The sequence below is a fragment of the Podarcis cretensis genome (assembly GCF_951804945.1).
Source record: "Podarcis cretensis genome assembly, chromosome: 6".
Lineage (NCBI taxonomy): Eukaryota > Metazoa > Chordata > Lepidosauria > Squamata > Lacertidae > Podarcis > Podarcis cretensis.
The window spans coordinates 51,051,839-51,078,958 of NC_137175.1; the positions used below are offsets into that span (position 1 = coordinate 51,051,839).

The 27,120-nt window shown below is 48.3% G+C and overlaps 3 protein-coding genes across 8 annotated transcripts in view; 1 reads left to right on the plus strand and 2 right to left on the minus strand.

Moving 5' to 3' along the window:
* Positions 1-20,426, plus strand: part of SZT2 (SZT2 subunit of KICSTOR complex) — a 94,103-nt gene extending 73,677 nt beyond the window's left edge. For all 5 annotated transcript variants that reach the window (XM_079980206.1, XM_079980210.1, XM_079980207.1 and 2 more), the window contains 22 exons: positions 284-457; positions 629-975; positions 1,653-1,819; positions 2,159-2,256; positions 2,963-3,095; positions 3,277-3,404; positions 3,521-3,630; positions 4,195-4,377; positions 4,454-4,724; positions 5,061-5,140; positions 6,614-6,739; positions 8,135-8,337; positions 9,061-9,154; positions 9,306-9,386; positions 9,704-9,778; positions 14,093-14,306; positions 15,145-15,328; positions 17,298-17,420; positions 18,135-18,624; positions 18,858-18,974; positions 19,417-19,485; positions 19,806-20,426. In XM_079980206.1, the coding sequence (XP_079836332.1) occupies positions 284-457; positions 629-975; positions 1,653-1,819; positions 2,159-2,256; positions 2,963-3,095; positions 3,277-3,404; positions 3,521-3,630; positions 4,195-4,377; positions 4,454-4,724; positions 5,061-5,140; positions 6,614-6,739; positions 8,135-8,337; positions 9,061-9,154; positions 9,306-9,386; positions 9,704-9,778; positions 14,093-14,306; positions 15,145-15,328; positions 17,298-17,420; positions 18,135-18,624; positions 18,858-18,974; positions 19,417-19,485; positions 19,806-19,949 (3,611 nt within the window). In that variant the 3' untranslated portion in view covers positions 19,950-20,426. The remainder of the gene's footprint in view (positions 1-283; positions 458-628; positions 976-1,652; positions 1,820-2,158; positions 2,257-2,962; positions 3,096-3,276; positions 3,405-3,520; positions 3,631-4,194; positions 4,378-4,453; positions 4,725-5,060; positions 5,141-6,613; positions 6,740-8,134; positions 8,338-9,060; positions 9,155-9,305; positions 9,387-9,703; positions 9,779-14,092; positions 14,307-15,144; positions 15,329-17,297; positions 17,421-18,134; positions 18,625-18,857; positions 18,975-19,416; positions 19,486-19,805) is intronic.
* MED8 (mediator complex subunit 8) overlaps positions 1-27,120 on the minus strand; it is a 299,444-nt gene that overhangs the window by 91,903 nt on the left and 180,421 nt on the right. The window lies entirely within an intron of this gene.
* Positions 20,988-27,120, minus strand: part of HYI (hydroxypyruvate isomerase (putative)) — a 142,238-nt gene continuing 136,105 nt past the window's right edge. For both annotated transcript variants that reach the window (XM_079980518.1, XM_079980519.1), the window contains 7 exons: positions 25,908-26,016; positions 23,000-23,114; positions 22,564-22,642; positions 22,075-22,124; positions 21,760-21,829; positions 21,453-21,587; positions 20,988-21,253 (listed from right to left, as the gene is read on the minus strand). In XM_079980518.1, coding sequence (XP_079836644.1) covers positions 21,180-21,253; positions 21,453-21,587; positions 21,760-21,829; positions 22,075-22,124; positions 22,564-22,642; positions 23,000-23,114; positions 25,908-26,016 — 632 coding nt within the window. In that variant the 3' untranslated portion in view covers positions 20,988-21,179. The remainder of the gene's footprint in view (positions 21,254-21,452; positions 21,588-21,759; positions 21,830-22,074; positions 22,125-22,563; positions 22,643-22,999; positions 23,115-25,907; positions 26,017-27,120) is intronic.

Below are 27,120 nucleotides of genomic sequence, written 5' to 3' on the forward strand. Positions count from 1 at the left end.
AGCTTGCAACCCACATCCCCAGCAAGTGCAGGCCTCTTCCCTATCTCCGTGATTGTGGTGTCTTCCTTGGCTACATGTCTTCCACCCCGACCCCTCCTTCCCACCTGTGACTTGTTTCCACATTACTTTTTTTTTTTAATCACCCTGAGTTGCATTCCAAAGGATGGCTGTGTGTCTGTAACAAGTTCCCTGAGGCTGTGGTCTCCTAGGAGCTCTATGCTAGTGGAGGGCTGGGCCTCTGGGCCTCTGGGACTCAAGCGGCCCTTTGACTTTCCCCCTGCAGGCATTGCATGCATTGCCCTATCCTTTGTGGACGACCATGGAAATCCCATCTCATTGACTCGCTGGGTGAGACCACCCACCGCATTGCTGAGCACATCCTTTCTCCAGGAGGCAGATTTCGAGAGCTTGACAGCTGTCACTAAGCACCAGGCTGAGCCTGGCACGTCACAGCCAGGTGAGAAGGCAGGGCTTCTGTCTGCTCTCTGGGAACGGTGCCATCAGATGGGCAAAGTAATTGGGCTTGAATCGGCTTGCCTAGAAGCCTAGGGAGCCTGGCTGGTAAGAGACCAGCATTGCCCTTGCCTTTTCCAAGGTACATCCTCTTGACGCTGCTTTTCCTCCAAAGCACTCTGTCCTCTGGTGCGCCTGGACATTTGGGAGAAGGGCAACATCAGCCTGCTGCAGCTCTCCGAAAGGCTGCGCAGTGCTCTGCGCCATGCCCTCTGCGACGCCCTCATGGAGTTCCGTGTGCTGCCCAACCCACTGTGTGTCGATCCATCTGCTGAGCCAGAGTTTCCAGGGAGTGTCGGAAGCCTGCGCCGGACGATGTCAGAAACCAAAGGGTTGACGCCGCCTGGCAGGCGTCGAGGAGCGTGTCCACCTGCCCCGCATTTCACTGTGCCCACTGCAGCTGCTGGTGAGCCGGTCACACCCACCAACAAGTTGGGGAGACGAAGCTTCTGGGACATGCGGGTAAGGACTCTGTCTAGGGAAGATGGCGGTGGGATATGTATGCTCTGGGTGTGGTGAGAAAGAGAGAGCCCAGAACCAAGAGCTCTGGATTCAAGAACTGTTACAGCAACTTACTGTTGCACTAACTTACAACCCCCAAGTGAAACACAGTTCACCAGCCATGGGTTGTGGTCTGTCAGATGTTTACTAATATCTCTGTTTTTTGTCATGCCAGGCGAGCGTGTTCCTTTATTTTCCTAGCTTGTTGGATCATATATGGCTTTGCTCCGGCATAGTAGCTAAGAATATGATCTGCTGTGCCATGAGGTCCATGAAGGAGCTTCAGGCAAGCCCTCTGGTCTCACAGTGCAACCCTGTGCCTGTTTAAGCAAATTTCCCTGTGTCTGTTGTGACTTACTTCCTAGTAAGCATGTTACAGATGATAGCCACAGTCTCCATCCACTGCAATTAATGTATTAGGATAAGGATGCCTAGCCGCCTTGGGGCTGAGGGCCACTTTGACCCACAGTCAAACCTCAAGGGGGTTATTGTATAAATAAAGTGCTATATATATATTTTTAAAAAGCTTGTGCAATACAGATCCTTGCTGGCCTGAAACCATCTGTGCCAGAGAAATGGGAAATGGGCCAATATGCATTTCTTTCTCTGTCTCTTCACGGCCTTGTTTTTTCCCCCAGAGCAAACCAGAGGCGGTAGAGCAAGGGAGCCCTAAGACCACGGATGACATAGTGCTGGAGCGGCCTGAAGAGAGCCGAACCCGCCGCCGCCACAAGACCGAGAGTGTGAAACAGCCCTCGAGCCACGAACGTGTTGCGGCAGCTTCCGAGCAGGGGCAGGCCCAGAGGCAAGCGTCCTGGCAGTCTTTCCCAACCCTCTTAATCCACAGGGACCTTGTGGGGAGGGGGAAATGCCTCAGTCCAAAACCCAGCCTTTAATCTATGAACAGGACTGTGTGTGCTTCAGCATGCACAGAAAAACTCCTTCCCACACCCCCAAGGCTGACCCTCCCTGCATACTGCGAGGACAGCGTTGGTGCTGCTGAGTACAGATTGTGCAGGATTATGGCTGCTGGCTTCTGGGCACTGTAACCTTTCACACACTTCAGGGGCCTGGCTTTATACTTCCCAGGGTCCTCGTTCTTTCCCTTTGATTTTAACCTTGGCAATGGATCTCCTCTTCCCAGGCGCCGGGCCTGCCAGCTAGAGGAGGGGGATGTCGGAGTCCTGCACCCAATTTTCAGCCAGACCTGCCAGACCTGGATGGCATTCATGAACCGCCTGGGTATGTACTTAGTCTGTGCCCTAATCCTTCAGTGCCTCAGCTAGTCCTACCTTCACTCAGCATGGAGAGATTCTACCTTCAATTTTGTTTTTTTTTAAGAATATGAGATCCCGAGCTTCTTAGAAAGGAAGCAGAGGCCCATGGGTGATACCCAACTAAGACATACATGGTGGAGTTAGACCCATTAGATTGAATGGCAGTACACTAAGTAACTTAAGTCCATTGATTAAATGGATCTATTCTGAGGACGACTAGCATTAGGTATCGATCGACCTGTGTCTAAGCTCTCTGTTTGGGGAGAAAAGCTTGCAAACATGAGGTTAATTGGTTAAGGCTCAGAAACCAGATTAAGAGCCAATAGGTGTGGCTTTGGCTTGTGTACCCTGTTGAGCATATGCGTCTTTCTTATTGACCACATGCTTCTCTGTCTCGCTGCTTATACTATGCTTTGTTAAGCTTTATCTCTGAGAATGGAATTGGGGGCTCTTTGACCTAGAACATGGAAAGGTTCATGCAAGCTCTGGGTACAGGTCTCTCTTTCCAATAAATGCAGGAATGAATGCAGGTGCAGTGAGTGCTGATTGGTTGGATATTTTGACCCAGGACAACAACCACCAGGCTGATGGTGCCACAAAATGGCCCAATCTTTCTTTTTAATGCTTTGGTGCAGCAAAACCAGTGACCCACTTTGTATTTCCCTCTGCAGGGTGTCCCTCAGTGCAGCAATGTGCCACGGAAAGTGTGTCCCGCTTCCTGCTCCCCTCCATCATGCTTGAGGTAGTGAACCTAGTCACTACTTTGGCAAATGACACCACTGTCAAAGTGTTTGAAAAAGTCAGGTAGGTGCTGAGGCTGTGCTCCCTTGAAGAGTAGCTTGGTAGATCAGCTGAGAGGCAGCCACTGGAAATGGCCTAGGGGTGCTTCCTTAGCAGGGTGGGAATGTTACGTTTAGGAGAGGGGACTGGGTCTATAGGACGGGTGTTCTTGTGCCTTGACTTAGCTGCTTGTCCCCTGCTGCAGTGGTCCCCAAGGGGCGTCCTTTGTACCACATTCCCTGACACCAAGCACCAGCACTCGGCCAGCTGTCATTCGACACTTCGCCCTGCTTGGACGCAGCTTCCACCAGTGGCACTGCAGCACAGAGCAAGGTGAGTTGAGAGTGGGGAGCTAGAAAGGGGAAGCAGGTTTTTTTTAGTATCTCTGCGTATAGGCAGGAATCTCGCAAACTGAACTCAGCTTTGTGGTGATGTCTTGTCTCATTCAGCCACCAAGGGATTACAGCGTTTTGAGGCCACCGAGCTTGGGTCTGCAGAGAAAAGCTGTGATGTAGCTCCCCGGCAAAGATTCCTTTTCATGGAGATCATTGACAAAAAGGTGGGTATCGGCTGAGTTAGTGATGCAGCCCCTGCAAAACCTCTGGGCTCAGTTAGAACTTGGGAGTCGTCCAAAAAATGGAAAGAAGCAGAAGTCCCAGCAAAGGAAGAATAGGTACAAATACTTATGGAATATGCAGAAATGGCAAAACTTACTGGAAGAATAAGAAATGAAGATAACAAACTTTTTATAAGAGAATGGAAATGGTTTATTGAGTATTTACAGAAAAATTGTAAACAGATAAGAACATTGGCAGGAGTATTGTAATAACCTGCAGTTTCGTAAGCGTATATATTTAAAGTAGATGAATAAATGAGCAAATTAAATTAATTTGGATATGCAGAAGATATTAAAAATACATTTAAGGAACCGCAGAAAGAGAGGGAAGGAAATCAAGTTTTGAAATTTCAAAATGATTGTAAAATCAGTCAAATGTATAAATTTGAAAAATGTAAATAATAATAATAATAATAATAATAATAATAATAATAGAGCTTGAGAGCCGTCCCAGTCTTGATCAGCAGCCTGAGTCTGGTCTTGCATTACTTCCCTTTCCCCCTCCAGCTGGTGCTGCATACTTACAACTGGTCGGTGGACCAGGGCAGTGCCCTGAGCAGCTCCCTCACCCGCTTGCTGCAGTGGCAGAATGCCCGCGCCCATGTGGTGCACTGCCTGATCAGCCAGAAGCTTGGGCTCTTCCATCACTACTGCTACATGGACACCCCGTGGCATGAGGACAGCAAACAGGTACGCCCTGCTTTGTGCATTCCTGTGTGCAGGGCACTCTGTCCACGACTGGCTCTCATTGATTATCTCTATTCAGGAGCAGAATCCCTTCCTGAACTCAACACTGGATGTAGATCTCCTGATCCGGAGCCCTAGTGTCCCCGCAGGCAGGGAGCCCGGTCGCCTCGGCAGCTCTGCCCGCATCCTGCAGCCTCTGCACTTCCCTCCGGATATGGTGCCCTTCGACGAGGCCCTCCGAGACGTCTCGGTCAACCAGCCTACCCTTCATAGCCCAGAGATGTCCATGCTCGATCGTGTGGCTCAGCACGGAGCTCAGTTTCTGGAGATCAAGAGCATGGAGCGGAAAGGTAAGTGGGAGGACAGGGACAAAGGACTGCACTCCCTGCAGCCGTATCGTAATGGGCTGTTACGGCTCTTAGGATCTTCGCACAAGTCTTTGCCAATGAGGGATTTACCAGGGCAGCCAAAAGCAAGGCTGTGACAAGGTGTAAGAGTGAACAGAGTGGAAAGGAATGGATTAGAGTAGAGCCATTCTCTCTCAGTCTGCTGTGCATATGTGAGCTGATGTGAAACAGTGAAGTGACTTGTCTGCAGGGAAAGCTTGCCAGAAAACGAGGTCTTGTTGGAGGAAGGGCCCTGGGGCTCTGGTCCTGCTCTCCTCAGCCTTTACTCCTGTTCCACAGAGCTGGAGAAACAGATGAAAATTGAGAATCTCTTTGTGACGTGGCAACAGCGGTCTGCACAGTCCAACATGCCCATCACTGTGAGTTGTGGTTTTTCAAGGGGGTGGGAAAGCGGCTGGGATGTGGGCAGCACTTAGGTGCCAGGGCCTTGACACTGCTTCCCAAATATTGGGGTGGGGATTGTTCTTGGGAAACAGAGAGAGGGAAGGTGGCATGGGATGGGTTCTTCTTCCCCAGGAAAAGGCAACATCATATGAAGCTACAGGACCTTTTAAAAAAGCACAACCCAAGACACTGTTAATGCTTCGCACATGGAAGGCATCTGCACAATTCCTCCTCCCACCTTCAGCAGCTGATCTGAGGTTATGGGATGTTGGGTGGGGTTGCATGTTGTGGAGGACACAACAGGAGTGCACAAGTGCCACTGCTTCCAGTGGAAATTGTACCTGCCCTGAGAAGGTCTGTTTGTGCACTGCGCTACTTCGTTCTTGGCTATGTTCAGGGAAGGTCAGGTGGAGTGACATGAAGGCCGTTCCCCTCTATGATCACTCTGGTCTTTCATTATTGCCGACAGATGAGAATATGTACCATGTAAGCAGCTGTTTTGTAGTGTAAATTGAGAAGGTGACGTAAGGTGCCTCAGATGCTATCCCTACCATGCTCACGGGATGTTTCTATCTAGACTGAGGTAGGTAAGACATGTCATCTTGCATAATAAGCTGACGTGAGCATGTGAGTGTCAAATCTCACAAGGATAGAGAAATGAAACTGGGCTGTGCGTGCTTCTCTTAGTAGCCTCTCTTAATGGGGATGAGGTGGGTCTTTGTTTTAATAAGTTAATGCATCGCTTCATATGGAACTTCAAAGGAAACATTAGGCTTAGGGCACGTCTGCAAGCAGGATTTAGAGCACAAGAGCCTTCTCCCCTCCTGTGGCTTCTAGCAACCGGTATTCGGAAGCATCGCTGCCTCCAGCTGTGAAGGAAGAGCAGAGCCATCGTGGCTCTTAGTTATTGACAGCCCCCCACCCCCCAATGCTTTCAGAAATGGTCACGTCATCTAAATACCACAAGATCGGAGCTGTGTTGTCAAGCTGCCAATGCCATGCTTGCATATGTTTTCTATGGGCAGGAGCAAAATCCTTGGGAAATGAGTTCATGATCACTGTGTAACTCTACCAGCTCCACTTTTTAGTCTCCCAAAGTTTTTACATGGCCAGGGTTGGCACTTTGGGGCAGTAATAGAGTTTGGATTTGGATTTGATATCCTGCTTTATCACTACCCGAAGGAGTCTCAAAGCGGCTAACATTCTCCTTTCCCTTCCTCCCCCACAACAAACACTCTGTGAGGTGAGTGGGGCTGAGAGACTTCAAAGAAGTGTGACTAGCCCAAGGTCACCCAGCAGCTGCATGTGGAGGAGCGGAGACTCGAACCCGGTTCACCAGATTACGAGTCTACCGCCCTTAACCACTATACCACACTGGCTCTCCATAGCCATATGGAATGGGCCTGGAGACCTGTCATAGTTAACCTCCTGTGTCTGTGTCTGTGCAGCTTGCAGATCTGGAAACGCTGAAGCAGTCCTCCCGCCTGGTCCATTATTGTGCCACGCCGTTGCTCTTCGATCCCACCTTCCGGCAACAGATTCAGGCTGACCAGCAGAACAAGCCGGAGGGGAAGGTGAAGTGGGGGGTGGGGAGAGGGGAGAGAGTCCTTCATAATGCTGTCATTCCTCCCTCCCATATTTCATAGAATCATAGAGTTGGAAGAGACCACAAGGGCCATCGAGTCCAACCCCCTGCCAAGCAGGAAACACCATCAGAGCACTCCTGACATATGGTTGTCAAGCCTCTGCTTAAAGACCTCCAAAGAAGGAGACTCCACCACACTCCTTGGCAGCAAATTCCACTGTCAAACAGCTCTTACTGTCAGGAAGTTCTTCCTAATGTTTAGGTGGAATCTTCTTTCTTGTAGTTTGGAACCATTGCTCCGTGTCCGCTTCTCTGGAGCAGCAGAAAACAACCTTTCTCCCTCCTCTATGTGACATTCTTTTATATATTTGAACATGGCTATCATATCACCCCTTAACCTCCTCTTCTCCAGGCTAAACATCCCCAGCTCCCTTAGCCGTTCCTCATAAGGCATTGTTTCCAGGCCTTTGACCATTTTGGTTGCCCTCTTCTGGACACGTTCCAGTTTGTCAGTGTCCTTCTTGAACTGTGGTGCCCAGAACTGGACACAGTACTCCAGGTGAGGTCTGACCAGAGCAGAATACAGTGGCACTATTACTTCCCTTGATCTAGATGCCATACTCCTATTTCTTTTCTCCCCGGCTATACCAGGAAGAGGCAGCCGAGAAGACACTTAAGAGGCCTTTCCCATAGGTTAGAAGGAGGTTGGCAGAACCTAGGTGACGGAGTTGAGAGTCTCCTAGCCTTTGGGGGCTAGGAGTGGGGCAGGACCCCGCTCTGTATGTATCCCCAAGTTTTATCAAGGCTGATTTCTGGGGGTGGGTTTGATTTTTTATTATTAAATTAATTAAATTTGTATACCGCCCTGTACTGGCAGATCTCAGGGCAGTTCACAACATGAAAACACAATATTGAAAAACACAAAATCCATAATAAAAATAAGAACAGGAGCAAACCAATAATCTCCCCCTTCCACAGCTCCTTTTTTAAAGGCATTGGATGAAAACTGAAAGCACAAATATTACTCTAAGGCAGGAGTGGCTAATATTTTTTTTACACCTGAGCTACATGCACTTTTTGCCCAACCCTCCTGAGACCACAAAGGTGCCCCACACACATGTACATGCGCATCATCTGAGAAGCGGGGTATAGGCTCTCCCTGCCCATTAAATTATTGATCTGATGACTGGAATTTGGAGAGGGGGGAGGACTTTTTGCCTCGCTGCAAAATTCAGTGGGGTCTTGGGGGTAGGACAGAAAAATGTGCTTGGAAGGCCACTCCACCTCCTGAACAGGCAGCTAGCCACCCTTCCTCTAAGGCACTTTTTCTCTTGCCCACTCAGAGGAAAAATGCCAATTCTCCCATTACTCCTTTGCCATTCAGAAGCGACACCGCTCAAATGACTCCACGGCATCTGGTAGGGACCGCAGCCACAGCTGTGACTCCGCAGAGGGGCTGCCATGTCGGACCAAGGATGAGGCCTGGCTGCTGGAGCTGTGCCACACTTTCCTGCAGCAGTACATCCAGTACCTGCAGAGCATGGGCTTCATTGTGGTGCAGGTGCGCCCGCCGTCCCCCACCCGCAGGTCAGTGGGGATTGTCAGGAGGGCACAGGTGGTAGTAGTAGATATATGGATCCACCCTATTGTGGCAACTGTAATTCGTCCAAAACAGTTTTTGATATTGTACCTTCAGGTAGCTGCAACTCCGACACTTTATGGCAGGGTCGGCAAAGTTTTTGTGGCTTGGGCTGGTTCCCGGTCCCACAGACGCCACAGTGGGCCGGAGTGTGCATGCATATGCAAACGCTATTTCCGGTGCAGAGGAGGCGTGCGCAGCTTCCCATTGGGTGCAGGAGCTTCCTGCAGCCAATGGGAAGCCAGCCAGCATCGCAGAAGGCAGTCCCCGCTCTGCTCTGCGCTGGTTTAGCGCTGTGCACGGGAGCTGACCGAGTGGGCGGCAGGGGTCCCCAAGCGGGCGGCGGGGGTCCATAGGCCGGTTAAACAACCCCCATGGGCCACTGGTGGCCCATGGGCCTTAGGTTGCCAACCCCTGCCTTAAGGTGAAGGGTGGGTAAGACGTCAGGTTAAGAATAATGGCAGCAAGTTTATAGCAGCCATGGACATGCTTGCTTAGAGGAGGGAGAATCATCAGCAGCTCTATGGGAAGTTTGTCATAGAAGAAATATGATGGGGTGTTTGCTCGCAGATCCAAGTCTGTTTCTAACCCCTCTTGCATCAAGATGTGTTGCCAGCACACCCTTGTAGATCCTTAATCTCCCCCCTCCCTGTCTCTCTTCTGCTCTTCAGCAGCACCAGCAGGATCCGAGCTCTGGCAGCAATGGGCATTGAGGGCCGGGCCTCTTTCTCATATACCAGGCCAAAGGCGGAGGGGAGCCCAAAGGTGAGCAGCCTGGCTTTTTGAGTTGGGGGGACTGGGGGGACCTTCTGGCAGGGAGAGGGGGCTTGGCCATTGGAAAGAGGGGTGGAGCATGTTCCCTAGGCATCAACAAGGGGTCCCAGAGCTTGTTTCAGTGCAAATGCTTCTTTTCCAGAGCGCCAGCCCTCCTGTCACCACGTACCACTTGCAGAGAGCTCTGCCTGGGGGCATCGTGCTCATGGAGCTAGCTTTCCAGGTGAGTGGAAACAGGTTTTCCTTCTGTGCTAAGCACAACAGGCCAGACCAGTTTGTTTAAGGGGAAGCAGCCATCGCAAGTGCTCATAGGCTAGTTGGGTGAGGTGGGTCTAAGTTAAAGGTATGGCTAACCACTCAACTGACACACACTCAATGGGCATTGGGAGAGGGATACAGGTTGAGACAGCCTGTCCTGAATGAAAGCAGGAATACCACCTCTAAACAGTTTTTAAAGCAGTAGTTAACATTGAAGATGCCGGTGTGTAGTTGTTAGGGGCAGATAAAAGCCAATATCTCATCTGGTGCCGTTCTCCTTAGGGCTGCTATTTCTGTGTGAAGCAGTACGCACTGGAGTGCTCACGAATCCCCATGGGGCAGACTGTCAACTCACAGGTAATATTGCTATGTTCACTCTCCTGCCCTGGAGGTCAGAACTGGATGGATATAGAAGATATTGAAATACACATGCATGGAATCCCTTGAGAAGGGGGTGTAGGAGTTGAGCTTGAGGACTCAATAAGGCCACGTTTTCCCTTGGCTGTGGCTTGGTAATCTTCCCCATTGTGTTTGCTTGCTTATGCTGTGCCTCAGCAGAGAGAAACAATGATTGCCACTATCCTTTTGCGCTGCACCGAGCTTTAAGCTTCCTTCAGGACTTGGGCGTTGCCCCCCGGATCTCTGAGTAGCAGAAGGCATGCCTTCTCCTGAAGATCTAGACATGCTTGACCAAGGCAAGAGAGGCTTCCCCTACTCTTGAATATATGTGAGGATTAGAAATGCCAGCCTGTACCCTTCCCGCAAGGTAGGACTGGCAACCTTTTGAGCAGTACTGCTGCAGCAGGCATAGCTTTGGTTTCTGAAATGGAGAGCATCTTGGTTCCTGCCTGCACGCTGCTCAACAACCCTTCTCAAGGTCATAGCTACAAACAGCCTCTGTTATCTCACTAGGTGGAGCTGACGCCAGAATGTGAGAGGATACGCTCCCTTATTGTCCGGGTTTGTTTTGTGTTTGGTCATGCCTATTCCTGGTTTAGCTGGGTCTCTTACTGTATTATGGGGTGTCAGACCATAGCACTGGGCACTGTGAGAGGTTGGGGGAAGAAAGCTGGTCCTACAGAGTTCCATTCCTTCCTTCAGATGCAGAAAATAACTTGCCATCTCCTATGTCTGGGGTTTGGAGAGACCCACCGACACCCTGAATTTCAGTGGCGCTGGACACATTCTGGAAGCAGCAGCGAGTTGCCTGAGCAGCTCTATAAGCTAGCCTGAGCAGATTATAGTATATGAACTGCCTGCACTAATGTTAGAAGCAACTGTGTTCTGTAACATTTAAAGAGATCTTGACACATGCAGCCACTACCTGAGCTGTGGAAGTCTGGCATGTAGATGTTGTAAGTGTAGATGCCAGCACAGAGGCTAAGGATATCTGCTGCATGAGGTACAGTCAATAAGAAGAAGAAGAAGAAGAAGAAGAAGAAGAAGAAGAAGAAGAAGAAGAAGAAGAAGAAGAAGTTATTTATACCCTGCCCCTCTGGCTGAGTTTCCCCAGCCACTCTGGGCTGCTCCCATTCGAGTGTTAAAAACAATACAGCATTAAATACAGTAGTACCTCGGGTTATATACGCTTCAGGTTACAGACTCCGCTAACCCAGAAATAGTGCTTCAGGTTAAGAACTTTGCTTCAGGATGAGAACAGAAATCGTGCTCCGGCGGCGTGGCAGCAGCAGGAGGCCCCATTAGCTAAAGCGGTTAAGAACAGTTTCAGGTTAAGAATGGACCTCCTGAATGAATTAAGTACTTAACCTGAGGTACCACTGTATTAAAAACTTCCCTAAACAGGGCTGCCTTCAGATGTCTTTTAAAGATAGGATAGCTGCTATTTCCTTCACATCTGAGGGGAGGGTATTCCACAGGGTGGGCGCCACTACCGAGAAGGCCCTCTGTCTGGTTTCCTGTAACCTCACTTCTCACAATGAGGGAACCGCCAGAAGGTCCTCGGCGCTGGATCTCAGTGTCCAGGCTGAATGATGGGGGTAGAGATGCTTCTTCAGGTATACAGGACCAAGGCCATTTAGGGCTTTAAAGGTCAGCACCAACACTTTGAATTGTGCTCGGAAATGTACTGGGAGCCAATGCAGATCTCTCAGGACCGGTGTTATGTGGTCCCGGTGGCCACTCCCAGTCACCAGTCTAGCTGCCGCATTCTGCATTAATTGCAGTTTCCGGATCACCTTCAAAGGTAGCCCCACATAGAGCGCATTGCAGTAGTCCAAGTAGTCAAACCTTGGTTGTTGAACATAATCCGTTCCGGAAGCCCATTCAGCTTCTGAAATGTTTGACAACTGAGGCACGGCTTCTAATTGGTTGCAGGAGCTTCCTGCACTCAAGCGGAAGCTGCGTTGAATGTTCGGCTTCTGAAAAAATATTCCAAAACCGAAACATTTACTTCTGGGTTTTCGGCGTTCAGGAACCAAAACATTCCAAAACCAGATGTGTTTGGTAGCCAAGGTTTGACTGTACCAGTGTGGGAAAATGCTTTTTTCAGTGGCTTCCACATAGAAGCTGCTGCCTTTAAATCTGCTTTTAGTCAACTGTGAAACAGAATTCCACAACTTAAACAGCTTAAATTTGCTACAGCTTCACAGAAGACTCAACAAATCATGTGAACGTTGGATTACTTGATTACGTAATTTTCATACACCAGGCCAGCCCATCAGCAGAAGTTAACTGCTTAGAGAAACATATCAGGTTGCCCTATTCTGTCTTAACTGCAATGTTAGAGGAGGAACAAGAATGGGGCTCGTAGGATCCTGACACATGGGAGAGGGAAAATGGTGAACTTTTTGAAGCATATTTAAAAGTCACTTTAGCACTGGACACTTTTTGGTCTAAGCATTTAGGAGATGCTGCCTTAGTCTTTACAAACTCATTCTTCCAGTCTTTGAAAATGAGCGCCTGCTTCTCTTTTTTTATATAAAAAAGAGAAGCTGAAATTCTGACAAATCAGAAAGAAATATTAGAACAAAATGTAAACAAAAATGCTTGCAATTGGCAATCGGATTGGAACAGTGTAAAATGCACATGCTTTATTTGTAATGATGGGAACGTCACTTGCGCAAACTTCTTAAACAGCTTTTTAAAAAGCAGATCCTTCCAAATTTTTCTTCTTGTGCCTACTTAGGCATCTGCTCCCATTTATATGTTTTCCTCCTGAATTAAACCAAGCCAGCACCTCCTAAGTTGCTTCGAATCCTCACTCACCCACAGAGCACCCTGGGTGTGCACAAAGGGGTGAGCTCCCGTAGCTCTGTCCCACCTCCTGCCAACCTAGCAGTTTGAAAGCGCACCAGTGCAAGTAGATAAATAGGTACTGCTGCAGCGGGAAGGTAAACAGCATTCCCATGCGCTCTGGCACTCGTCACTGTGTCCTGTTCCGCCAGAAGCACTTTAGTCACACTGGCCACATGACCCGGAAAGCTGTCTGTGGACAAACACTGGCTCCCTTGGCCTGAAAGCGAGATGAGCACCAGAGCCCAGTCGCCTTTGACTGGACTTAACTGTCCAAGGGTCCCTTTACCTTTACCCGTATAAGCCTTAAATATACTACTTTAAAGAAGGGCCAGACAACTTATTTGGTGGCAAGATCCACTGTGATGGCTTAAAGTTATCCTAATTGTATCTCAGACGCATGATTCTGTACTCAGAAACCTCCAAGTCTAATGGCGGAGATGGGCGTTTTATTTTCCACTCTTCTGTGGAAATTGTGGTACGGCCTTTGCCTCCACCTCCCACAGCCACAAAGTTCCTCCGCTTCCACATATGTTGAGTAGAACTTCAGGGGTGGTAGCACCTCACACATGGCCTTGCATGGTCCTCCTGAGACAGGAACTACAGGAGCCAGTCCTACTACATGCTGCTGCACCCCAATTTTCCTATAGTGGGGGGGGGTTGATTCTCCTGCTCCCTGCAATAGGGAAGGCTGTGCAAATCAGACTTGCCACTGCTATCCTCTGTGGTAGAGAACCTCCTTGCAGTTCCAGACCTCCCTAACTCCAAGAGGTAAAGGACCTTGGCAGAGTTCTGCCAGACTTTTAGTTTGCCTATTTCTATCCTTTCTCTACTTTTTTTGCCCTTTAGGAGTGTTAAGAGTAGGAAGTTTTTTGTTTCTTTTTTTTTTAAAGAAAAAAGTTGCTGAGGCAATTTAAACTGATCACAGAGACACTGCAGCTTTGAGGTTTCTCATCCGGGCAGGGGAGATCACCCCTGTGTTACTGATGGAATCTTTGGTGGATCCCTTCGAAAGGACCTTCAGCAGAAGCAAATGGAGAACCCACATGGAAACCACAGCCCCCATGAGCCACTGCTGTATTACCATGCCCATTTTACCTGCATCTGAGATTGGCAGTTTAGTAGCCAGGCAAGGTCCTCATCCAGCTAGCTCTCCTGCAGGTTAAAGCGAAAGGGCAAAAGGGCTAGCGTAGGTAAAAGGGCACCCAGGGTTCAGTGGCTAGCGACAGGGGCACTCTGGTGTTTTCTGTAAGGTATGACCTAGCTGCCTAGGTTGGATAACATCAGGCTGCTTCCCTCACTACTTCCTTTTCTCTGTACTTTTCTGAACCCCCCCCCCCCATACAGCACCATACAATAGTACTGCATCTCCCTTAGGCAACTGGCTTCAGGTCTGATTTCTCTCTCTGTTCACCTTAGCTTTCTATGCTCTTCACGGAGGAGTGCGACAAGGTGCGTGATCTCATGCATGTGCACTCGTTCAGTTACGATTTCCACCTGCGCATCGTGCACCAGTACCTACTTGGATCCCATATGGCGCTGCGGCAAGGCTATCATCTCACCAGCTTTCTGGAAGACTTCATTGCCCAGCACCCTGACATCCCCAAGTTTGGACGCAATCACATCTTCCAAGGTGAGAACTTCTGGGGGCATTTGAGGAGACTTTAGACAGCTATAGCTCCGCGCAGCCAACTGCACCTGTTCTGTGGCCCCAGTAGGTGGCTGTATTCTGAGAAGTCACAAAGGTCCTGTTATCATCTTCATCTCTGTCTTGGGACTTCTTGCTTTGCTTATAAGCTGTAAACCAGTCAGGTCCTACCAGCAGTGAGCTTTCCAATCTGACATAGGCAAGTGGGAAGGAGGTTTTACTCTAGTAGAATAAAAACTCAGTGTTGCTGGCCCTCCTTTAGCACACTTGGCTCCACATCGCTAAAGTACCTGGTTACATGAGCACAGGAGTATGCCAAAAATTTAAAGGACCTATAAAACCCTTCCTGTTTTTAACAACAGAAGGGCCTTTTGAACTCTGGAACCCAGTAGCTAAGAACCAGGGAGAAGCCGACTGTGTGGGCTTAAAGAGCTATTTTAATAAAACACTGTAAAGCAAGTGGCACTCAAACAAGAAGTTGAAGGGAAACATTTTAGAAGATCATTTTAGAAGATCAGCAAAAAGGAAAATAAACCCAAAACAGCGTGCTGACATAAGTAGCCAACAACTAACAGTGATTTAAAGGAACAAAGCAGGCATTTCCCTTGACCAGCAAAGGCTAATGTTTTCTGGCAAACATCTGGAAGATGGTTGCACTATCTCTGACGACAGCATCCAGAAGGAATGTAATAACACAAACGGGGACTCATTTCAGGTTTGTCTTGTGGAGCAGGTAGACCTCTGTCCCCCACACAGACTCCCAGAACCAAGCGATCCTATGGCCGTAAGCAAACATATGGTAATCCTTCCGCTTCTCCTACAGGTGCGCTGACCTTGCCTACCAGCTCCATTACAGCACACCAGCTGTACAACTATATAACTGACCACGCCAACACCTATCATATGAAACCACTGCGCATGGCCAAACCAGGAACTAGCGCTGAGGGCAAGAAGGGCACTCCCAGCCCTGAGCAAAATGAGTATGCCCTAGTCTCCATCTGGAACAGGCAAGTGATTTCCAGGCTGCTCTGATAATCTCTTGTCTCAGTGCCACTTATGACACTTGTCTGTGAGCCCCACTCCCTAAGCTTCATGTGCCATGCATCTTCTTTCACCTTCCTCATTCAAAAGGCCACCAGATAACTCACCTTTTATGTCTTTCCTCAGTGGTGATGAGGATGAGGATGCACCTAACATAGCTAGGCACTGCACAAAGATTAAATAATTCAGGTTCTGCCTAAGGCTTTATATTGTGTTACGTAGGACTTGAACCCACTAGGTCCAGACTGGCAAAAATGCATTTTGAATGATTGCAAATGAATCATTTGTTTTACGTGATTTAGGGAAAAAGAGATTTTTATTTGCAGAAGTCCAATAAGGTACTGTCAGTATTTGATTTACAAAGGAAGTATTTAATTTAAGGTGCCACAAGAAGGCATTTCATTTTGTCCTCAACTCTTTAGCCCTCCACAACTAACATCCTGTATTGTAGAATAAGCTTTTGTAGGCTAGAGTCTATTTTTTCAGATGCATGGTGGCCTGGAAATGCAGACCACACTTCTCCGATGCTGTTTAACTCTCTAATTTTTTTTGTAAATTGTACTCTATTCATTATTATTATTCCTAGTCACTTACCTAAATTTTGCTTATTGAGGAGTCTCGCATTCATTCTCAACCAGTCAAAAGCAACCAAGGACAATTCCACCAACCAATTTTTACTGCTGCTGACAGTTGAGGAGAGGATACGGATAAAACATTTGCCTCTAGAGACCGTGTTTGTGTTTTGCTAACATAGAATTTCTGATTCTTTTTGAGAAACCTCATGTGAGCAACTTGGCATTCAGATTACCAACTATTGTTTTCCTTCCTTGGATTGAACCGACTCTTGTCTCTTTGGTGCCACATTTTTTAACGGCTGCTACCAGAATCCCATTCCCACAGGGTGCTTTATCCTCTTCAAAAGAAATCCAATTTTGTCAACTTCCTTTGGAATACAACACAGCCACACTGGCTTCAGGTATGGCACAAGTAAGCCTAGCTTTTGCCTACCTGCGTATTAGGTTCTTGATTCAAACACCAAACAGTCTCTTTCAGGTGGCGTTGGCTTTTTGATCTCACACAGGTGGGACAAGGTCCCACAACTTTTTCCAGCTGCCTAGTCCTTGATATGGGATGCCCATGGATTTCCTAGATTTGCTTTTCAGGATAGAACAACCTTCTTACCAGCTTAGGTGTGACATGCTGGTGTTTTATGCCAGTTGCTCTGAAACTAGACATAGCAGTCCATTAAAAGGCTTGAGAATTCAGAGATGGGGGAAATGTCAAATGTGGGGCATTTTTCACAAAATACTTGTGTGTACAAACCTTTTCTAGCACTGGGGAGGCTTCAAACACTAGCTTTCTGCATTACCAGGCTGCTGCAGTTACCAATATCTGTTTGCAAAACAGACATGATTATAATAATAAAAAAAAGACACAAATACAAAGTTTGTTATGCTGCTTGGATGGTGGTATAAGGTGCAGATGTCTGTTCTGGGGTATATATTCCTGGACTGAGAAACTTGACACAAAATGGTCCTTGTATCAGGCTCATCTGTTGGCTGATGTGTAATGTATCCTGCAACTCCAAACTCTTTGATGTATTCCTAGCCACTGATTTTTCTCTCCTAAATTGCTTCAATTTTATTTTTGCCCAAACTGTACTACGTGGCAATGGTGCTACGAACCCAAAAGCTGCCACATATGTCTGACTCTCACGCACATCATTCTACAGTGGTGAGTCAAGTAACGGCTGTAACACTGCTGTTCTACACCCCCACCCCCCTCACTTGTAGGAAACAATAGAGCCTATTTTTGGTTCAAATGAACTACCCGCTGCAATGCAAGTCCATTTGGCTGCAGTCTACACTGTGGCCCAAAAGGACTGCAGCTGCTTTCTTGACCATGTAGAGAACCCCTTGCATTCTTTCCTTACAGCTCTGGCTCCTACAAGGATTCAGAGGGGTTGCGTCACCACGACGACTTCGATGTCTCCATGCTTGTGTTCCACAATGCTGCTCCCTTTGAGGAGCAAAGTGAGTCAGAGCGACATATGCTAAGGTAAGAGATGAACTGGGAAATTGCAAGTCAGGGGGAAAGCCAATTGCATGAGCAATTACAAGGTCAAACAGCCTTGACTGTTCAGACATGCAGTGTGCCAAAAAAGAATTGAGCAGCTTATTGGCAGCTGGGTGATGTTTAATAATAATAATTTATACCCCGCCCTCCCCAGTCAGAGCCAGGCTCAGGGCAGCTAACACCAATAAAATCACAGTAAAAACATAATAGGGGGTGGGGAACCAATTAAAAGCACAGGTTAAAATGCAATTTAAAATGCATCCTCATTTTAAAAGTAGACGATAAATCAAGACCATAAGGGGAGGGTAACATAAGGGTCAGACTGAGTCCAAACCAAAGGCCAGGCTGAACAGCTCTGTCTTGCAGGCCCTGCAAAAAGATGTCAAGTCCTGCAGGGCCCTAGTCTCTTGTGACAGAGTGTTCCATCAAGTCGGGGCCAGTACTGAAAAGGCCCTGGCCCTAGTTGAGACCAATCTAACCACCTTGCGACCTGGGACCTCCAAAATGTTGTCATTGGTGGACCTTAGGTTTGGGCTGCAGGGAACCAGTCCAGGCCACGGGTTGACCAGGTACTTAATGGACACGTGAAGTGGAGAGCAGTACAATTGCTGTCTATCTGCAAGAAGCCACACTGTGGGGCTGTTGGTGAGCGAGATAGGCAATGAGCAGCGATGGCAACTGTTCCCTTCCTCCCAGGTTGCACTTTTACGTGATCATGACAAGCCAACGGGAGCTGTTTCCACGACTGACGGCCGACATGCGCCGTTTCAAAAAGCTGCCACGCCTGCAACGGGACACGCTGGAGCCAGTTCTGGGACGCGCCGCCTGGGAGACGGCAGAGGGGGGCTGGCAGCGGAAGGAAGTGCCAGAGCCCTGGGAGGAGGTGGAGGACAGTGGGGAGTTCTATGCAGGAGGTCCCCAGGTCAAGGTGGGCCCCGGGCTCTTCTACACATCCCCGCTCTTCCCGCTTCTCGCCTCCGAGGTGGCTGCTGCCCAGAAGCAGCTCAGCAGCATGGTGCAGCTTGCCAAGTGCCACTGCCGCCGAGACAACCTCTGGAAGAGGCTCTTCCTGCTCGAGCCGCTGGCCTCTGACAAGCTCAAGCTGGGCAAGCTCTCTCTCGGCGAGTTGGAGGAGCTGCTGGACGCCGTGCACAGGAAATCGATTGCTGACATTGATCCCCAGCTGGTGAGTTGAGCTGGTTGAGTCAGTGGGGGTGCATGTTGTATGGGTGTACGCACACTTGTGACATACTGTGGTGGGCAGAAAACACTCATAGGACCCCAGCATGGTCCAAGCTACGGGACGCTAAAGAACGCAAGAGCCCTGCTGGACCAGACCAGAGCCCATCTAATCTAGCAGTCTGTTCTCTCAGTGGACATCCGGTGGCTTACGTTCATTTTTCTCTCTCTCTGTGGCAGAGTTGCTTCCTCACCATGACAGTCTCCTGGTACCAGAGTCTTATCAAGGTGCTGCTGAGCCGTTTCCCCCAGAGCTGCCGCCATTTCCAGAACGCAGATGCTGGCACCCAGTACCTGGTAAGGCCCTTCCAGAATCATTTTCTCCAGATGTGGGCCTCTCCCTGCTAACCAGCTTTCCCGTCAGTTAAATCAAGAGCGAACTTTGATCATTTTGCTTGGTCAGGTTTGGCATTTTCACTCATCCGTGCCAGCTCCCCTTGGCTCGAGAATGGAAAGAAATTCTGAAATGCAGTCCTTCAGGTTTCTTTCCTTATTAGAAGTTGCCCTCTAGTTACTGGCAGGTTGTTTCAGTCCAGGATTTGGAGGTGGGTGGGTGAAGATCAAGAGGCTTTATGGACTTCTGTTTCCCTTGCCCACTGGTTTTTTCCTACCCATCTGCCTTACCCCCCAGAAAAAAGTTCTGACCCTCCCAGTGGGAACAATGCAATTATTGCCTTGCTTCCTTTAATGTGAGGGATGATTCTTTCTTATTGCAGTGCTCTTGCCCCCAACTCTGCAGGTCGTGCTGAACCAGAAATTCACAGACTGTTTTGTGCTCGTATTCCTTGATTCCCATTCAGGAAAAACGGTAAGACCCTTTCTTCTTCATAGCTCAGCAGTTCAGGGGGGGGGGGGAGACTTCAGGGTTACTCAGTACTGATGACATGAAACTTCAGAGCCCTGGGGCTGCTGTTTTGACTTTGAACGTCTAACTAGCTCTGCCTGCCCTGTGCTGCACCAGGCACTGCTAACTCAAATGTCCTGAAGTTATCCTGTCTGAACAGCCTTCCCAAGTCTTTGGCCTAAGGAAAGGCTATAGGGGAGCTTTGTTGCTTAACTATGGGCAGATGGCTAGATCCCCGTGCCTTGCTAGTGCCATTAGTTTAACCCAGCTGTCTTTTTTTGCAGAGCCTGACCGTGGTGTTTCGAGAACCATTCCCAGTACAGCCCCAGAACAGCGAGAGCCCCTTGCCGCAGCTGGTGTCCACGTACCACCATCTGGAATCGGTCATAAACACAGCTTGCTTCAATCTCTGGACAGGGCTGCTCTAGTGTTGGTTGGCTCCTTCCACCTGGGGCACGCTGCACAGGCCCAGCTGGGGCGAAGAGGGCACCGCAAGTGGCAGAAGCATACATGGGGGACCGTAGTGGGCGATGTGAGGCTACAGATGGCTGGGTAAGAGCTTGGTTAGGACACTTTGAAGCCTGACTGAGCCGAACAGAATCAAGGGAGGGGGACGGCTCTGGAGACTGGAGCACAGCCTTAAAGGGGGGGGGCGGTAAGCACCTTCCCTAAAAAACTACAGGATGAGGCATATATGGACGGATGTGCCACCTTCCCTTGGGCACTTTGGCGCCAGGGCTCAAAGGCAAGTGGAGCTGCTGACGTGGCCTGGCGCTTTTAAGAGTGACTCATTGGATGGGTTTTAGCGAGAGGGAACTGCACAATGATGGGAATTTTTATATATATATATGAAGTGAATGTACAGTAAATTAAATAAAATGGATCATTAATTATAACAATAAAAATCTTTGTCATAGCTTTTCCCCTACAAGCTGCTGAGTTTATCCCTGGCGCGAAACGAAGTAGGTTCCCACCAGCCTGCCAGAATGGCGTATCTGCCAGGATGCACTGCAGGGACCAGTGCCAGGGTCTTACTCTCTAGGCTTGCATGATGGTGCCAGTTTCTTTTCTAAGGAAGTTGGTTTGGGCTCAGATTGAATTGTGCCACGCATGTCTTCCCCTGGTTATACGCTGCAGTGTAAGATCTGGAACACGAGTAATTTAAGCGGCAGCATGCAGATAGAGGCTAAGATGCCCCTTTAAATCTAGGAAATCTCATCCGGGGCCACTAAGTGGTACTAAAGAGCTAGATCTGGAGAGGCAGGGACTTCCCTTCCTTTGCACCACACTAGTCCCCATTCTTGTGAAAGGCATGCCAGCATCATTGCTTAGTGTGATTCCAGGAAGGTGAACTTTCCTTTTTAGTGGGTCAACCCTTATAACTGCAATGAGTAATTAAAAAAAAATATAGAAGGATATATTTCTTACTGGAAAGACCGGTTCAGGAACACAAAGAGACACAAGAGTGAAGCCTTTAGCCATTCCAGGACTTGAGTTGGAGCAAGACCCTAGGAATGCTATTTTGTTTTATTAGGAGGCAAAATGCATCCAGAACAGAGACAAACGAAAGAACATTGCCTTTCCAAGTTGGCATGTAGTGATTGCGCTCCACCTCTGATGCTCTTTAGTCCAGTTTTCCAGCTGCTGAACTTAACCCCTCAGCTTCCACTATCCAGTACACCATGACTCTTCCAGTATGAGTGCAGCCAGCCCAGCCCCTTCAATGTGCCTTCTGTAAGGGAAGCCAAAAGCATCAGCAACACCAAGTTTGCACTTCTTCAGGACCACCACCCCGCCCACAGTTTTGGTAGTTGTGAAGCAGAGAAACCGTGGGTTACATCAGCAGCCTAAAAATTTCCCAGCTACAACGCTTCATTTCACACAGCAAAATCCCCACCCCCATTCCTTTGGGATAATTTAAGCAGACTTGCCTTTGGGCTTGTACTCGCATCCTACAAAGCCACTGTAACTCATTGACTCCAGCAGCTGGAAGAGGTAAGGGAAGTTTAATTCACCAGGGCTGTCGGGCTCATGCCTTCCTGGTACCTGGGCAAACTGAACGTGTCCTGCAGAGAAAGAAGGTAACCATCAGGGGCAAATGAAGGACTAGGCATAGGGGTCTTACTGGAACTATTTTGACACTACAGAAGCATCTGCCCCTTTGCTTAGGAACAACCCCTGCAAGGGATCCCAGTTTTGAAGCCTTACTAGGGAACCACTGCACCTTTCCTGTCTTACCAATAACTGGGAAATACTTTTCCAAGTTCTGAGTCAGGTTACCATCCATGATCTGGCAGTGGAAAATGTCCTGTGGAGTAAACATAAAAAGGCACAGTCTAGCTGCCTTCCAAGAGGCTGGACTAGGCCTCCCATCATCCCCAGCCAAAATGGCCAATGGGCGGGGGGGGGGGATCTGGAGGGCACTAGGTTGGGGGTGTTCAGCCTCTCTCATCCCTCTGGTGGGCCTCTTGTTGCACCAACCAGTGTAATAGGTCCTCTAAGCCCAACACCCACTTCTATGGCTGAGGCCAGGTTTAACTTAGTGACACTCACCAGCTGCAGCTTCAGGCTGGGGCTTCCCACCTTCTTCAAAATGGCAGCAGCTGAAGAAAAATGGAGATTCACAATATCACAACTGATTCGGGGGGGGGGCAATTTGCTCCATTTCCTGTCATCTTGCAGTCCCAAAGCCCATTCTCCAGCAACTTCTGGAACACGAGCGGGGAACCTGTGGTCCTCCAGATGTTGCTGTATTCAATCTCCTATTGAATAGGAGCGGTGGCCAGCGATGAGGGAAGAAGAGTTGTAGTTCAGCAACATCTAGGGGGTCACAGGTTTCCCACCCTTGCTTTAGAATTGTGTATCCAAAATTTGGGGCTCTTGCTGCTTTTGAACTGCAGTTCCCATTGTTCCTGACTTGCTAGCTATGGATGATGGGAGTTGTAGTCCTAAAACAGCTAGAGACCCAAGTTTGGAAAACACTGCTTTAGAAGGACAATTCCCTATCCGTGGAGAAGGGAGGAGTCTTAGGCCATGGCCTACCTTGCTCTGGAGTAGTCAAGAAGTAACGGGGATCAGTAATCCGGCTATTAATGGGCTCCAATAATCCAGTGATCTTTTCCTGTAATACCAGAGCAAGGAAATGGAAGAATAGCCACTCAGTGCCTTAGGCTAGCAAGCGAAGGAAAATTGCTGCTGGGCAGCTCACCTCTTTTATATTATTTCTTGTCACTGGCCAGTTTCCTAACCACTGCCACCAGTGCCCAACCACTCCTGTGTGCCCTCCTGCCAGGCCTGACTAAATAACTGGGGTGGAGCTTCTTTAAGCAGGTCTTGCTAACACTTTGCCTCTTGGGTTCTCTGGAGCTCAGGAAAGTGTCTCACCACCAAATTGAATCAGTGTTGAATGGGCACCTCACCCTTCTGATGAAGCAGTGCAGCTTGCTACTTAACAGGCATCTATCTACCCAGCCCCTACCTGAGCCAGGATGTCCGCAGCATATCTGAGGTTCCCAATGAAGGTGGCTTCCATCTCTGCTGACACTTCCTCCCTCTTAGCACCCAAAGGAATTCGCCCGGCCATAATGTGGATCCTGTAAGCAAAAGGCTGGATCAGGATGGAAGAGGGACAGAAGCAGCGGTGCTGACGGCTTTCTGCCCTCGAGGCATCCACGATGCTGATATGATGCTACTGAAGTGAAAGCTGTCTCATGCCTGCTTTAATTTCCCCCTGAGGAGATGCACTGACCCACGACGCCACCTCCAGCACTCAGCAATCAACACAAATCACTACACCAGGGTTTCAGCTGGGATAAGCTAACACCTGCGACATGTAGTAGGAATGACAAGAATGTCTGTATCAAAATCATACAAACTATACTCTGTTATTTACCATGAGCTCACCTAGCTTGGCATAGATTATGAGCTCACAAACAGCATCCACAGGCCAGATATGCAAAATCACTATAGGCAGACTGACAGAACCTTAGTAGTATTTGATCGCCATGCTGGACACACGCACAATCAGTTGGGTAGGAATGATGATGTGCTTTCACCATTTCCATGCATGTGTTGCTTGAGGGTGAATGGGATTTCTAACTAATTGGTGGTATCTAAAATGGTTAGTAGTCATGCTTAGTCAGCGGCTTAGTCATGCTGGCCACATGACCCGGAAGCTCCCTCAGCCAATAAAACGAGATGAGCGCCGCAACCCCAGAGTCGGCCACGACTGGACCTAACGGTCAGGAGTCCCTTTACCTTTACCTTTACTAAAATCATACTTGGAGTGAACCCACTAAAATAACTGAACTTGCATTAGTTATTACTAATTTATGTCTGCTTGGTTTCAGTGTGTCTGTTTTACAGTTTAGCAAAATACCACACAGTGTTGCCGAGTACGACTGCAAAAACAGACTGGTGTTAATTTTCCAAGTTAAAAGGGCATGGTCTTACACAAAAATAGCCAGCTGCACCACTTTGTTCTGCTTTCTTCATGTAACGCAAAGCGCCATGCAAAATTGGTATTGCCGGTGAGCTTTTGGAAATATCCTAACATCTGTCACTCATTACTAGCCTGCGTTTTACTGCCTATGTTTTCTCTCCCTCCGCACTCAGAGGTGAGGTGTCTCATTCTGTTGGACAGCAGAGACTGCAAGCAACACTTCTATGCTCAGTAATGCACCTAAATGGGGCTGCCTGGGTTGGTTCATCCCTTTGATGTGGTTACTCATTTGAATCTCTGTTGACTACACTGCTAAACATCCCATCCAGAAGTTCATGCCCGCTTGAGATGAACATGGGAAATTATATTGTTAATGCTAAGCTAGACAGACCAGTAGCCTGTCTACACCAGCCTTCCTCAACCTTGGGTCCCCACAAGTCATTAAACTACAACTCCCATTGTCCTTGACCACTGGCCACTGCTGGCTAGGAATGATAGGAGTTGTAGTACAACAAGTTCTAGGGACCCAAGGCTGAGAAAGGCAGCGGCAGTGGATTTGCAGCGGCTCTCCAGGGTTTCTCCAGGCGGGTGTCTCTCAGCACTACCTGAAGATTCCCCGGGATGGAACATTAGACCTTCTGCATGCAAAGCACAGAACTGTAGTGTTGGAAGAGACCCTGAGGATCATCTAGTCCAACCCCTTGCAATGCAAGAATATGCATTTGCTCTTATCACTGAGCTATGGCTCCTCCTTCAATGGGTTTGCCTTGAGAGTGATAGACCGGTTGTGTCATGTCTAAAGATGCCACTGTGTTCAGAAAATAAAAGCCTTTCAAACGGAAAAGGTGTTCTTATTACACTTGTCTTTTAACTAGTGAATGAATAAGCAAGGTTTTAAAACAAAACCACTCCAGGCAGGAAAGTAGCTAGTTTTACCAATCTCAGCGCCAGGGCTGGGGACACGCTAAATGGGAGAGAATATGTGTATTCACTAATAGAAGGATCTTGATCTCCACTGTTATCACCAGCAACACTTGACCTCTCTCCTCCCTTGCATCCCCTTATTCCACCTTGCTGCTAACTGTGTGCTTTTGCTGTTCTTTAGGTTTTGTTCCTCCTCCCTATCTTTGGAGTCAAATTTCCACTTTCTGTCCATCACACCACCCTTCTTCAATCCTCCTTAAAACCAGCCCCTCCCTTGAAAATAATACATGACTGTGCAAAAATTACCTTCCTATAAGACTCTCTTCCCTTTTGCTCATATTTGGCCTTTAATTGCCCTTCTCCTTTTTAAAATATTTATGTACTACAAGACTGTCCTAATAAAGGCTGCATGCTGCATATTTTAACGCAGGAAGACACTACCCTGAGCAAGGGAAGATTTGCAGCAGCAGCACGGGCAGTAGCTATGGTAAATCAGATGTCTTTTTGTGGAACAATCCTGCATTAACTCGTGCCTCTTACAAGATTTATGGTTTCCTTGCATAAGGCAAGAAAAAGACTATGGAACTCTGGACACGGAGCTATGGAAAGGGGCTAGATCCTGTGCCTGCTTCCTTAGCACATTTCCCACCTTTAGCAAAGAAGACCCCAGAGTGGAGTGGGGGCAGGGGGAAGATGAGCCAAGACGCTTCATTTCAATGAAGAATAGCAATTGATTCTTTCTAGCATGGCTAGCAGGTATGCTGACAAACGAGTAAAAAAACAGGCAAACACATAACTTGCCCTTTGCTTTCTTTCCAGGTTTGAGGGCCTGCTTTTGCATGGGTCTGTGATGAAAAAGGCACTTAAATTATACCACTTCACTTTCAAAGTGCAATAGTGAGGAGATATGTAACTCAATTAACACAACAACCACTGCAGCAATTCTGATCATTCCTGTATTATGGCACAAGGATGACACTGGTGTTCAATATACATATATCTTAACCACTTAAAATACTACCTTGGACATTTCAGGACCTTGCAGTACTTCACAGCCAAAGCCAGGGCCTCCCGGAATTCATGCTGGCGGCCAGGCACTGCCCCTAAGCCCCTGTCATCATCTTGGTTTCCTGGGGAAAGAGCAGTAAAAATTACCCAGTATATATGTGTGTGTGTGTGTGTGTGTGTGTGTGTGTGTGTGTGTGTGTGTATGTATATCTATCTATCTATCTATCTATATCTATATATATATAGTGGTAGCTTGGGTTACATACACTTCAGGTTACATATGCTTCAGGTTACAGACTCCGCTAACCCAGAAATAGTACCTTGGGTTAAGAACTTTGCTTCAGGATGAGAACAGAAATCGTGCAGTGGCGGCGCAGCAGCAGCAGGCGGCCCCATTAGCTAAAGTGGTGCTTCAGGTTAAGAACAGTTTCTGGTTAAGAACAGACCTCCAGAACAAATTAAGTTCTTAACCTGAGGTACCACTGTATACACACACACACACACACACACACACACCAGTTGCAGGGGACAATAGTAGGAAATAGATGTCTGCCATAAATGATACCTGCTGTCCTATATGTCAGCTAAGTGCTCCTATGTTTGGGGTCAGGAAGAGGTGAGAGGTACAGAACGAACAGCTTTATTTGCTTGGTCTTTGGCAAGCAGAAGAGCAGTCTATAACCTCTACTAGGAATATCTTCGATTGAAACAACCACTGTTTTGAGTGCAAGGGAAAAGGCCATTCTAGGAGGCAGCAGGGCTTGGGGGGCAAGAAAATGGACCCATATTTTCTCTCCAAGCCTGTGAAAGAGACATCCAGTGTACAGTGAAGTGAGAGGGAGGTGTTGGGCACCATCTTGGGGGCCAAGGTTGATACAGAGAAAGAGGAAAAGAGGCGATGGACTTTGCACCTGCAGGAACCGGTAGCAAGTTACAACTGGTAACAGGGGAGGTCTACAACTTTGTTTTAAAAAAAAAGTGGTCAGAGGCTCTGTACCCCTAAAAGCTGTACAGCAGCAGGCAGAAAAGAGATTTAGTGTTTCCAGAAAGATGCAGAGACTATTAAGCTCTACCTGCTAATTTCTGCCTGCCTGCCTGCCTGCTTGCCTTTTCACTCTTTCCGTGAAAAGCCGACCCCGTTGTAGTAGTGCCTATGGAGGTCATGGGAGAAGGCTGGGTCCGGGTGGGGAGACTGTATTATGTCTGCGAGGGAAGGGCTCTAGCCA